Source organism: Castor canadensis, chromosome 13, assembly GCF_047511655.1.
Source record: "Castor canadensis chromosome 13, mCasCan1.hap1v2, whole genome shotgun sequence".
Classification (NCBI taxonomy): domain Eukaryota; kingdom Metazoa; phylum Chordata; class Mammalia; order Rodentia; family Castoridae; genus Castor; species Castor canadensis.
Window position 1 is genome coordinate 5,719,808 of NC_133398.1, and position 13,319 is coordinate 5,733,126.

The window sequence follows — 13,319 nt, forward strand, 5'->3', positions numbered from 1 at the left end:
GGCATGGTGGCCGCAGAATAAGACAATGCTTAGGAGCAGAAGTGGAGGTGGGGACAGCTCATATTCTGTTCCTGTTGCATTCAGTCCAGTTGCAGGGTCAGTGGCCACACTGGGCCACCCACCCCGCCCCCTCCCTCGCCCTTACCTGCAGCCACCCTCGCTGAGTGAGTGGAATCCCGGCCTGCAGTGGTCACACTTCCAGCCTGTCACCGTGGGCTTGCAGGTACAGGTGCCCGAGTCGTCACACTGGAGGCTCAGGGAGCCTGGGGGAGGAGGAACACAGGGCAGTGGAGGTGGGCCAGGCTGAGGTGGGAGGCTGGGGGAGGATGAGAACCGGGGCTACTCACCTGCTGGGTGGCAGTCACAGGGCTGGCACGGCATCCGCTGGTCCCAGCGATAAAAGTTGTCTTCACAGTGCTCACAGTGCGGCCCTGCTGTATGGTCACGGCAGTGGTGACAGCGCCCACCGTGGCCTGTGCTTCGGAAGAGCTCTCGGTCAAAGGTGCACTCCTCAGAGCGGCCGCTGCAGTTGCAGGCTGTGGACAGCAGGTGGGAGAGGGAGAGTGAGAGCAACCTGGGTCTCGTCTGAGGGACTCTGCCAGTCAGTCTCTCTGCGCTGAACAAGCAGGCAGGTCAAAGAGGGCAAGAGGCTAGCATGGAGTTCAGGCCCAGCTTGATCCAGGATATGGAGACCAGCCAATGCATCTTCCAAAACAGGACACTCTTAAATGCAAGGTGGGCACTGTTAATAAACACACCAAAAAGCAACACCTTCCTGGAGGAAGTCACAACTAAGCCGAGTCTGAAGGCTGAGCAGGAAGGAGTTGGCCTGGAGAAGGAAGATGGAGCAGAGAAGCAAGACTGGCTTGGTATGGGTGTGGCACGAGGCTGGCTGCAGGTGGCACGTTGTGTGCTAGGTAGGGAAGGGGGAGGCAACAGGAGATGAGCAGCATGCAATGTTCCAGGGAGGCCAGGCTGCAGTGGTCAGTGGCTTTGGCTTGCAGCAAGGAGGAGCCCTGGAAGGCTAAGCAGGGAGAGAGGTAGTGGAATTTGCAGGTAAGGAAAGCCTGGGCTGCAGGTAGAGGAGGCTGAGGCAGGAGGCAGGAGGCAGGAGGCAGGGAAGAGAGAGCTGTAGGCGCCCAGAGGAGAGGGGACAGGGCTGGGGCCCAGGCCCAGAACATAGACTGGTTGAACAGATGTCCACAAGGCAGACAGGAGCTCAGGGCTGCCTGGGCAGGGGGTAGGGGCAGTAGTGAGGAGTCAGGCATGAAACCCCAGTTTCCAGGCTGGTGACTGAGGACAGAGATGTGACCACAGAGGTAAGATGAGGCAGGAAAAGCAGTCAGGCCTTTGGTGTCCCCACCATGGAGACAGGCTTGGAGCCTGCCAACCACCAGCATAGCTTCCATAGCCTGGGAGGACTCTAGGTGGTGCAGCAGGGGAAGCAAGCAAGCCAGAAGGAAGCCATCAGGACCCTGCAGTCTCAGGGCAGCCCCTGTCCACAGTGTCCTATCCCATGGAACAAGCTGTCTCCTCCCTGCCCCAGTCCTGGCAGCCAGTGGCCCAGGCCCAAGAAGACGGCAGGGCCCAGAGGCCAAGCCATCAGGCAAGCTTGCACGAAGATGCTGTTCCTGTCGCCAGTATCCAGTGCCTGGTGACAGGCAGCTACACACTGGAAGCCTAAAGCAAAGCAGATGATTGCGTGGGGAGATGGGGCTGGGCTTGGGGACAGGACTCTGGGGCAGCTGAGGCAGCTGGCACTCACGTCCCTGCAGAAGGTCTGGGCCCATCCTCCCTCATTGTCTCTCTGAGGGCTAGAGCCACATCAAAGCGCTGTGGGGGGAGGGAGGACAGGGTAGAACCCTGGGTGGTCAGGTTAGCACCTCCTAGATGTGGGGGCCCTGGCTTTTTTTTAGCAGCCTGGGTTGGAGCAGTTAAAACAAAGGGGCAAGTTAGGGACTCAGTATATAGGAGCCATCTGCGAGGAAGAACTGAGGCTCAAACCCCCCAGCCCCGCTTTCTTTTAGCTCCCCCTGGTCTGTCTTGGGGACCCCATGCTGTCAGTCCCATCAAGGAGCAGCCCCCACTGTGAAGCTTTAGGGGGTGGGCCTGAGTCCCCAGTGCCCTGGTACACTCACGCAGACACTCATTGGCCGCCTCAGCGGTGCCCCGGGCCCATGGGCGGTCCTGGAAGAAGGGCAGGCAGCGCTCGCAGTCCACACCTGTGGTGTTGTGCTGGCACTGGCAGACGAGCCGGCCCGCCCCATTGGGGCCACACGCACTAGCATGTCCACTGCACTTGCACCTGGGAAAAGAACCCAGAGGAGGAGGTCCAGAGACCTCAGGGTAGGGACAGGTGAAGGCAGACACGGTTTAGGTTTCATCGCCAGGCAGCCTTTGAGTCTACGGCCCCTCCACTGAGTACCTGCTGTGTGCCCTGGGGCCCAGGAAGGAGAGCAAGTTCTTAGGAACACACTCCCTATCCTCACCAGTCCATTACTGCCCTATCACAGACAGGAGCTGCCCACACAGCAAGCTGGTAAGTGGCTGCTATAGGTTTCTGCCTGGCAGAGTCCACCCAGAGGCCACAAGAAACCCAGGAGGAAGTCACTCAGCTACCCAGTAGGGGGTGGGCAGGTGGTCACAGGGACAGTAGTGTGATGGTGGGGGTGGCAGGGAGGTCACCTCAGACAGTTCTCCTCAATTAGTGGCCTGTATAGGGACAGCTCCCAATCTGTGCCAAATCCCCAGAGTCTGTGCCTTTCAGGGCAGCCCTGGACCTGTGTCCCCATAACACCCACAAGGTCAGGGAACAGATAGAGTTGGGAAGGAAAAGAGGTGCTCTGGGGACAACACAGCATGCACAGCAGAGCCTGGCCCTGTGTGGCTACTGTCCCTTCCAAAGCAGCCAGACTGAGTGGCTTAGAGGCCATTGCAGCCTCCAGCTCCAGCCCTGCTCTGGGCAGGCCCCAGATTAAGCAAGGAGCTCGTGTCCTAGCTAGAGGCTTACCCTGGAGGTGAGGGGACCTTTTATCCCCGTGTCACAGGTGAGGAGATAGGCACAGGCCTTGGAACTGACAGTCACTAAAGTGGCAGAGCTCCAAACCAGATCCTGTCCTGACTGCACAGACCCTGAACTCCTGGACACTCCTGCAGAGTCATCTGATGGCTTGTCAAAGCCACATCACATACTCTGCCCTCACCAGGCACGGGGTAGCTGACCACTGCCAGGGCCCCTGGTTCTATCTCTAATTTGGAGACAAAGGGCGTGGGAAAGGCACACAGCACTGCTTACCCATGGGGGCCCAGCAGGGGCAGCACCCCAGCATTTCCGGCAGTCTTGGGAGACACTGGTCATCAGGGAAGTAACAAGAGACTGGCCCCTAAAGGGTGCTGCCAACCCCTCCCTCCCCCATGAAGCCCTCTGGCTCAGGGAAGGAGAGACCCTGCAGGCCATGAAACACAGACTGCTGGGGCCACCTGTCCCTGCCTGACAGCAGCCTTCCCAGCCAGCTGCGGGTCTGAGGGTGGTCTGATCCCAGCAGCTGGGGTCCAGATGTTCTCTGGCCTGCGACGCCTGACAGCAGGCGATAGAGATCAAGGCCATTGCTGTTCCTGGAGAAACCCCAGAAAGGTTTCTCCAGGAGAAAACAGGTTTCCTGGAGAAACCAGAAAGGTTTGACTGGACACAAATGGGCTGGGGGAGGAGCAAGGGCTCCCCTCACAGACACCCTTGGGTGTCCCTTGGCTCCAAGCACCAGCCTCCCCTGGAGTAAAGATACCCTGAGTTGAGGTGATGGGTCAGGGGCGCCTTCCACGTTCTCCATGTCAAATGCCTCCTGAGCATCCCTGAATCATGAAGCCCAGTGTCTGGACGCCATCCTCACTGACCACTCCCACAGCCCACCACTTACACATGGAGCGGCTTTTCCATCCTAAATAGCTTTTGGACCCCACTCCCCATCCTACCACTGCCTGCCTGGTCCAAGCCGCCTTGTCTTCCATCCTGTTCCTAAGGTTCGTTTCTTCTCTTTTCTTTCCTCAAGCAGCTGTCTGGGGCTGGGGTGTTTTAACAATCTGACACTGTTACCTCCCTGGCCAAGTCCCACTGACCATGGGATGAGAATAAACTCGCCCATGGCCCTGACCCTCTCCCAGCTGTCTCCGCCCCCATTCCAGCCACAGCTTTCCCACTTCATGGGGCTTTGCCTAGATAGCTTGCTATGCCTCCATCCCTTCTGCAGAGCCACTCCCGGGCCTTGTCACCCTGACCTTTGCCTCCCTGTCCTTTTATTCTGGGTGTGCTGACATGTTTATTAGGAGTGTTTGGATCCATATCTGCTGCACCATGGAACTGAGGTGGGAACACAGTCTCCTCTCCCTTCAAAGGAAGGGCTTGTTCGTGTTGAAGACCTCATTCCTGCCTCCCTCCATGCGCGGGGGCTGCTCCAGCCAACTCTGGGAGCACAGAGATACAGAAGAGCAGCCTCAGTGGCCCTGCTTGTTGAGCAGGGCAGATGTTAGAGAGACGGAACCCCTGGGTGCTCTGACTGGATGCTAAGTGGATGTGGGGATGGGGTGGGAGACTGGGTATAAAAGCATCTCTCTCTGGGGCCCGCAGGTGACATTTGCCACATGAGTAAGGGGGAAACAGACCCTCCCCCCCCCAGGCTGAGGAAACCGGATGTAGAAAAACCCAGTGTGTCTGGCATGGGACCCATGCCATGGTGCGGGCTTAGTTTGGAGGAAGGGCTGAAGTGGAGACAGTGGAGATGGTGGCCGGGGGAGGGAGGGCGAATGCGGACAAGAAGCCAGGGTCCTGCTCCTTCTCTTTCTCCTGGGGCACCCCAGAGGCTTTTGCCTCCACAACAGCCACCAGCTACTCTTACATGTGATTTTCCTCCTGCTCCGGGACTTGGGTCCCGGGCCCTGCTCTCCTGCTCTTCTCCCGCCTCCCCGCTGGCCCCTCACCCTGCCTCCCACCTACCTGCCGCCTACAGAGAAATCGGACACCGCATAGTAGTAGGACTGGAGCACTTTGGGGTCCTTGAAGATGTCGTCCCCAAATGTGTTGAGCCGGTCTAGAGAGATGAGGAGCTCAGTGCTGGTGACCCACTCCTGGGGGGAGGGGACAAGGACACCATCAGCAGGTTCCCCAGTATTTGCTCCCATCTGGCTGCCCTGGGTGGGCTCCCCGGATTCAGAGACAAGCCAAGCTCAGACAAATCCTGCAGACAGTGTAAGAACTAGGAGCCTGGGGTCACGCCAATCCAGGTGCCAGGCCACCTTCTGGCTCCGCAGCTTTGGGGATGTGGCTCAATGTCTTGGTGCCTCCATTTCCCCATCTGTGAAATGGGACAAGGACAGTGCATTCCCAAGGGTATGTGGAGGACGCCAACACCAACAGCTGGGTGTGGGGCCGGCACCTGCTCAGGAAGCAGCAGAGGTGCTATGGGGTAGGTAGGGGCCAAGGCTGCCCATCTAAGAGCCTCCTGTGCAGGCCACCTGCCTTCTCTAAGGCCAGAAATCTTCTCCCCTGCTCTGCTGGGCCTGGTGGGGGCAGGTTCTAGGTTTTTTCAGCTTCTCACATTTGGAAGAATAACACCTGCAGCAGGTGACGCTTCTCCCACCAGAACACAAGCCCCACGTGAGAGCTTCTCGAGGATTCTCAGGGCCCCTTGTTTTTGCTGCATCCCACCCCCTCAGCTCTGCCTGGCACATAGCAGGCACTCGATAAGTACTTGCTGATCGCTGAGTGAGTAGCTTCCCCATGGAAGAGCCTGGTGAGGAAGTGGGGGACCCACGTGAAGTCTGACATTTTCATCCGCCTGCTGTTATAATCAGAGGCAGCTCCGGCTGAATATTAATCAGCATTTAATTCAGCCCAGGAGCCCCTGGCTTAGCAATCAGGCCATCAGGACAGAAAATGAGCTCCTGGCAAAGTCTGTCCCCTTGTCCCAGCATGACTCAGGCCCAGCGAACCTCTGCACGAAACTGTTTGCGGGTCCCTGTCACTCCGAGTCACCACTGCACATTCAAGGATCTATGAAAGTTCAGGTTTTGATGGAGAGGCTGGGGTGGGATTGAGAGCTGCATTTTGTTCATTTGTAGTGCTGAGGGTTCGAACCCAGGGCCCCCTTCATACTGGGCAAGTGCTACACCACTAAGCTGCAAACCCAGCCCAGAAGTCTTCATTCCCACGAGGGTCCTCCCAGGCAATGCTGAGGCCACTGGTCCCTGGAACAGCCAAGGAGCAAGGAGCTAAGGCCAGGGTAGGGGCACTCAGCAGTCCCCAGCTGAAAGCACTGTCCCTAGAAGCATCACCTGGAGCACACCGACCACCTGGTCGTCCCAGTTAGCAGTGCAGCAGCAGCAGCTCTGGTGGTGTGATTAAAGTTCTGATTCTCACCACAATGCCACAAGCAGGTGTCTATTGTTCTGGTGACAGAGGAGGACACTGAGGCTCAGCCAAGTCATGATGCTGGCACATGACAGAGCCAGATTTGGGTCTAACAGATCCAACTTTTACTCATGAGGCAGGCTAGTCCGCCTTCCTGTGTCTATCCCCTGCCCAGCGAATACCAGAGGACCCAGAGGGCAACAACCTGCCTGAGGTCTCCAGCCTGTAGTGAACTGCCTGCTCCATTGTCTGTGAGGACAATGGCAGTAAAGAAACAGGAGTAAGATCTGAGGCCCAGGATGGGAGCTGGGAGAGAGGGGTCATTGGTTCCTTTAGCCACGCTCCCAGGTGCTACTTGATGCCTGGTCTTTCCAGGGCAAACCAAGGCCCCTGTGTCCAGGAAATAGGCTTTTTTTGGTACTGGGGTTTGAACTTAGGGTCTTATGCTTGCTAGGCAGGCACTGTAGCACGTGAGCCACACCCCCAACTTTTTTGGCTTTGGCTGTTTTGATGCACAGACTGGGCCTGGAACTCGATCCTCCTATTTATATTTCTTGTGTACCTGGGATGACATGGGTGCTCCACCGCTCCCAGCTTTTTACAAGTTGAGATGGGATCTAGAGAACTTTTTACTAAGGCTGGCCTTGAACCTGCTGATCTCAGCTTCTGGAGTAGCTGGGATTACAGCTGTGAGCCACAGCACCCTGCTCTAGGCAATGCGCTTTTGCAACTCATAACAGCTCTAGCACTGTGGCGTTAAGAAGTAGGAAGCAAAAAGAACAGTAAAGTACACGCCTGTGGTCCCAGCACACAGGAGGCTGAGGCAGGAGAATCACAAGTTCCAGGTCAGCCTGGGCTACATAGTGAGACCCTGTCTCAAAAAACAAACAAGTAGGAAGCAGACAACTTTGGGTCCGTGGTCCAGTGGTGCTCAGGCAGTTGCTTAACTCTGGTGAGCTGCTCCTCAAGGTCCTTTGCCACTCTGTGGGGAACAGAGCCCGGTAGACTCACGGATCAATACTTCATTACCTCTACCTGAAGGCTCTCTGCCCTCTGCGAAAGGAACGTGCATGAGTCCAGAGGGTGGAACAGGGAGGCAAGGCGAGGAGGCCTGCCTTTCTTTGTCCTTCTCTGACTTTGCCTACAGCTCACAAGCAGTAGGGGGGGACATTTCTGAAATGGTCATTTCTCCTGCATCAGGGACAATGCCCAGGACACAGAACCAATGAGTCAGAAAGTCTCAACTGAAACTCATCCCAGGGTAAACAGCAGGACGCAGGTTGGAGTAGGGCCTGGGCCTTTCTGTGGGGCCCATCTGACCTCAGCTGCTGTCTTCTGACCTATAGGGCTTGGAGTCCTATGGAGAAGAAACTGGTTTTACACAAAGTCATGCTGATGACACGGGGACATTTTGAATGGGTCAAGAGGGTGTCTGGAGAGATGGTTCTCAGTGCAGAGGATTCATCTCACCCAAAGGGAGTTCCAGCCTGCCGTGGCTCAAGTGACCTCAAAGGCCTTGGGATGTCCCTTGCAGCAGGAACACTCCCTGAAGGCCACATTGGACAGTCTACGCTGGTGATGTGGCTTATTGTGGGCCTTGGGCCACACAGCATCAGCTTGACATCAGAGAGGCTGGAGACTAAGGTCAGCCATGCAGGTGCTCAGCCATGTCTATGTGGCCCCTCCAAGAAAAAACCTGAGCTCAGAGCACAGCTGGCTTCCTTGTTGGCAATACTCTGTATGTATTGTCACACGTCAGTGCCAGGGGAAATAAGCACTTTCCTCAGGAGCCCACTGGGAAAGGACATCTGGAAGTCCTGAGCCCAGTCCCTGGGCCTGCCCAGGTGCCTCTGCCCTTTGCTGATCTTGGTCTGGATTCTCCATCACAATGCATTGTCACTGTTTGAATAACAAACTTCCTGGGCTCTGTGAGTCCCTGCAGTGAGTCACTGACCCTCAGGGTGGACATGATCACCCCCAAGCCAGCACTCTGTAGGCCTTATACCGAGCATTCCAGGCAAGATTAACTTCTCCGGGCCTCAGTGTCCCTTCAGAAACAAACTAGACACTAAGTCCAGCCCCTTGTTATGTCAGACGGGCCAGGGGGCCTGGGGACGTCCCAGTGAGAAGAAATGGCGGGTTTCCTTGCCTGAGGCCTGTCTGAACCTAGGACCACAAACCCAGGCCATGTTTGTGACCCACATGGCTGCACTGGGGACCCCTATGATGAGACACAGCCACACGCCTGCTGGTCTCCTTGACGTGAGGACAAGACCAGTGAGTTCAGTGAACGCTATCTTCAAAGCAGAAATGCACACCTCCTACCTGCCACTCTGTCCTGAGTGGCTGCGTGGCCCAATGGGGCCACTGCTGGCCACGTGTGGCTACTGACAAGGAAGTTCGTGAAAGTGAAATAAAGTGTAAAATACACTTCCTCACTTGGGCCAGTCACACCCCAAGTGCTTTACAGCCACTGATGAGGCCAGTGGCCACTGTCCTCCACCAGACAACCATTTCCTTTGTCAGGACATTCTGTTGACCTTGCTGCCCTGCAGGATCGAACCCAGTACTCAGGGCTCCACAGCTCATGTTCTTGCTGCATTTTACCATCTGGGGGACACTGAGGCAAGCCCTGCTCTCAGTTCACAGAGGGGGAAAGTCCCCCTCGGAAAGTCCCAGAAATAGGTAGCTCATGTAATTCCAGCCACTCAGGCTGTAATTCCAGCCACTCAGGAGGCGGAGACCTGGAGAGATCACAATTCCGGGCCAGCCAGGGCAAAAAGTCAGCAAGACCCCACCTCAACCAACAAGCTGGGCTTGATGATGTGTATCTGTGACCCCAGCTACACGGGAGGTGTATGTAGGCTTGCCTTGCAAAAACGCAAGATCCTAGCTGAAGAATAACTAAAGAAAGCAAAAAAGGGCTGGTGGAGTGGCTCAAGTGGTAGAGAACCTGCCTAGCAAGCATGAGACTCCGAGTTCAAATCCCAGTACCGCCAAAAACCAAAAATAAAAGTTCTAGGAACTGTATGAGCTAGAGGTCTGGATACTCATCCTGGCCTGAGGCCTTTCATCAACCCATGTGACCCCCTGCAAAACTCCTTTGCCTCAGCTTCCCCACCTGCACGAGGAGGGGGCAAGGTGAATTGGGGGTTATCACAGGGCTCAGCTCTGCCATAACAGGTGAGAGAGGGGACACCTCTCTTGTCTGAGCAGCCCCTCTTCCATCTGCTTCTTTGTTTCAGATGGGGTCTTTCTATACAGCCTGGGATGGCCCCGAACCCTCAATCTCCCTGCTCAGCCTCCTGAGTGCTGGGATCACAGCTGTGCACAGCACACATGGCTTCTTGCGAAACCTATGTCTTCACCAGCCATTCACAAAAGATTTCAGGCTTGCAGGGCCTGAGGTGTGAAACCATGAGGTCGCGTGGGGCTCCGGAGGCTGCCATAGCAGACTGTCCCGCCCAGCAGCCCACCTGCAGCCCAGGCCTGACCCCCCAACCTCTCTGACCTGCAGCCCAGGGCTCTCCTCGAAGTTGTAGGCGCTGGGCCGGCCCTCCAGGGTGGAGAAGGCCACATTGCCCCCGCTCAGTGGGGAGATGTCGCTGAACTCGGATGTGCAGAAGGCCACACGCTCGTCCTCGCCGGGCTGCAGGTAGTGGCCCTCAGGCCGGCCGTAGGTCTTCTGGCAAGAGGCGCTGTAATACTGGTAAGGCTCCCAGGGGCCCCTGGCACGGCTGCGCTTGTAGATGGCGAAGCTCTCAGGGCGGCTCGTGTGGAACTTGAGCCTCACGTAGGTGATCTCATACGCCTTTCCTGCAGCCAGGGACATGTGGGCCCATTTTACAGAAGGGAATAGCCGCCCTTGCACAAGCTCTCAGGGAGGCATTGTTAGGGGCTGTCTGGAGCTCTGGGCAGGGAGTGCCCAGACAACTGGTGATGTCTGCTGGGGACACAGGAGAGGGCAACTTGGGCACAATTTCTCCATGGAGCTCAGCTTGTCTCCTGGTACCGGGGTTCCCACAAGCAGCCATCTCTCTGCTCAGATATCCCCAGCAATGAGATGTTACATCCTCCAAAGGCTGTTCCACCACCAGATAGGTGCTTCTTTTACTATACCCCAACCTAGCCGGCCCCTCCACCTGTGCCATTAGCCACACTCCCTTGCACTAACAACAGACCCTCCATTCCAAGCCCTCCAGATCCTAACACAATCCTCCCCAGGTCCCACCCTTCTTCCAGTTTCTATCACCTTCTCTCTGACCCAAATTTCCCAGCGATGGTCTGTATCTGGCAACCTTCCACCTGTTAAATTCTGCTCCTCCAGCTGCATGGGACTTGCAATTACAAAGCCACTTTACCCACAGTCCTTTGTGGCCACAGCCAGGGGGCCTTGCTTAGTTCCTGGGCCTCCAAGGCAAAGAAACCAATCACAGAAGCCCACGTGAGAGGACTCCGTTCACGCTCAATGCCCAGAATAGGCAAATCCACAAAGACAGAAATCACAGTAGTGGCTGTCAAGGGCTGGGGATCAGGATGGGGGGGTGGGGAAATGGGGAGTGACTGCTAATGGGTACAAGTGACGAAAATGTCCTAAAACAAATTACAGTGATGAGCACAGAAGCCTATGAATATCCTAAAAACCAATGGGTCAGATGTGTGTTATTTATGTGACTTATATCTCCATAGGCTATTGACACACACACACATACACACACACATTTACATATGCAAATACACACATTTACATATACACATATCTATGCAAACCTCACATCCAGGAGCATGGGAACTATCAAAAACCCACACAATAACAAATCTCGAAGACGTGGAGAACGCCTTGTGTGCTGTGGATGTGGGTGCCAGCTGTAGTGCTGCCACTGTGGGGGATAGTCCAGCGCCCTCAGGAAAGTAAAAGCAGAAAGACCACATGACCGCACACTCCTCCTCAGGCTCGAACCCCAGCAAATGGCAGGCAGGGTCCCCTACACACACGCCTGCAGTCATGTCCATCTCTGTTACTCATTACAGCCCCAAAAAGCAAATAACCCAAGAAGCCATCCGTGGAGGAACGGACCAGCAATGTGTGGTCTAGCCATACAATAGAATATTGCTCAGCCTTTAAAAAGGATTGGCACACAATCCTAAAATATAGATGAACCCTGAGGACATTCTGCTGAATGGAAGAAGCCTGTCACAAAAAGACAAAGACTGGAGGACTCGACTTACATGACACACCCAGGGTGGTCACAGTCACAGAGACAGAGGGGCCGGGGCAGGGGAGGGGAGTCAGTGTTTAATGGAGACAGAGTTTCTGCTTCCCTAGATGAAAGGGTTCTGGAGAGGGCTGGCGTGAAGGCTGCACCACAGCCCGGCTCTGCTTAATACCGGCGCACTGCGCGCTGAAAAGTCGTTAAGATGGTTAGTGTTATGCGCGCTTCACCACAATAAAAGAAAAATGTCAGAAAGTAAATACACTGGGGCTTTGGGAAGGCAGCTTGGCGACATGGAGGAAGAGTCACACGGACTCCTTCTTTGGGGAATTCACTTGAGAAAAGAAGCCTGAATACAGCAAAACGATCAGCAAGGCATTTTATACCAGAGGGAAAAACTGGGACCACATGGAAACAGTCAAGGAATTACGGGACAAAAATTCCCATGGTGACTGAAGCCACCAAGACAGTTGACAGAGTTCACAGTACACAGGACAGCAGATGTCAAAATGATGAAGGACGAGGTGTAATGGCTCACGCCTGTAATCCCAGCTACATGGGAGATGGAGATCAGGAGGATCTCAGTTCAAGACCAGCCAGGGCAGTAAAGCTCATGAGACCCCATCTAGCCAATAAAACTGGATGTGATGGTGTGTGCCTGCCATCCCAGCTACATGGGTCACAGGATCCAGGCCAGCCTCAGCATAAAATTAACTAAAGCTAGGGGAATGGCTCAAGTGGTAGAACACCTGCCTCATAAGCCAAAAGGCCCCAAGTTCAAGCCCCAGTACTGCCAAAAAAAAAAAAAAAAAAAAAAGTTGGGGGAGAGGGGAAGGCCCAAGATGATAGGTGATGCATCCTGCTAATTAAGCAGCATTTTATTTTTGACATGTAAAAGTCACAATTCTATGTCACCAGTCATTGAGCCTGCTCAGCCTTTTGATGAGAGAAACAAAGTCTGTAGAGATTTTGAGAAATAAAATTATTATGTAGTTAAAAAAGTTAAAGAATACTCCCAGAGAAAGGCACCCAACTGCTCAGGTTCTTCATCCTCAGGGCTCGGAGTGACTCCCCTTTCAGTCCTGTTTTCTATATTTCCCCCAGAAAGCTTGCTCTAATTTAAAACAGGAGAAAACACATTTTGACAAAAAAAAAATATTTTTAAGCAACCGCCTTGCCATGTTCCGTTTTTAAGATGTTTTTCGAAGTTTCCTCGCAGCTCAGCTTGGCACTGTGACTCCAAGTCCCTTAAATGGAAGGCTTGTGTGGCCAACAGCGGGGGATCAGGGCGCCCTTATGGGATCCCCTGCTTGGGCCCAGATGTGCAGCACGAGGTGTGCCAGGCACAGGCTGTGCCGGTCACACTGTGGTACCAGACACCTCTCGAAAGGAGGGATGGAGTCACTTAAAAGGTAGCCGGCAGCGAGACCGCACGATCGGAAAAAGGCCATCACTGGGATCTCACGCAAGCGAAGAGCATCACGGCCAGAGACACGGCTTCTCTTTCTGGGCCAAGCCGGAGGTGAGACAGCCATGGCAACATCAGAGCCTCGGCGGGAACTGTTTGTTAGCAGAGTTAATTAGAAGAGCCAAGAAAGCAACTTAATCCCTGCTCTGAGATAAAAACTTCCTGCCAAAGGCAACCAAAAGGCTGGGAAAGGAAACAGCCCCAAGACCTTCTAAGCATGACAAGGATTAAATCCACA

General features: G+C 54.9%; 1 protein-coding gene across 1 annotated transcript in view; it reads right to left on the reverse strand.

The window, feature by feature from the left end:
* Nucleotides 1-13,319, reverse strand: part of Lamc3 (laminin subunit gamma 3) — a 58,342-nt gene that overhangs the window by 37,414 nt on the left and 7,609 nt on the right. Inside the window, exons 2-6 of the mRNA XM_020165599.2 lie at nt 9,912-10,216; nt 4,988-5,118; nt 2,139-2,305; nt 348-536; nt 146-263 (exon numbers count right to left, since the gene is read on the reverse strand). Coding sequence (XP_020021188.2) covers nt 146-263; nt 348-536; nt 2,139-2,305; nt 4,988-5,118; nt 9,912-10,216 — 910 coding nt within the window. The remainder of the gene's footprint in view (nt 1-145; nt 264-347; nt 537-2,138; nt 2,306-4,987; nt 5,119-9,911; nt 10,217-13,319) is intronic.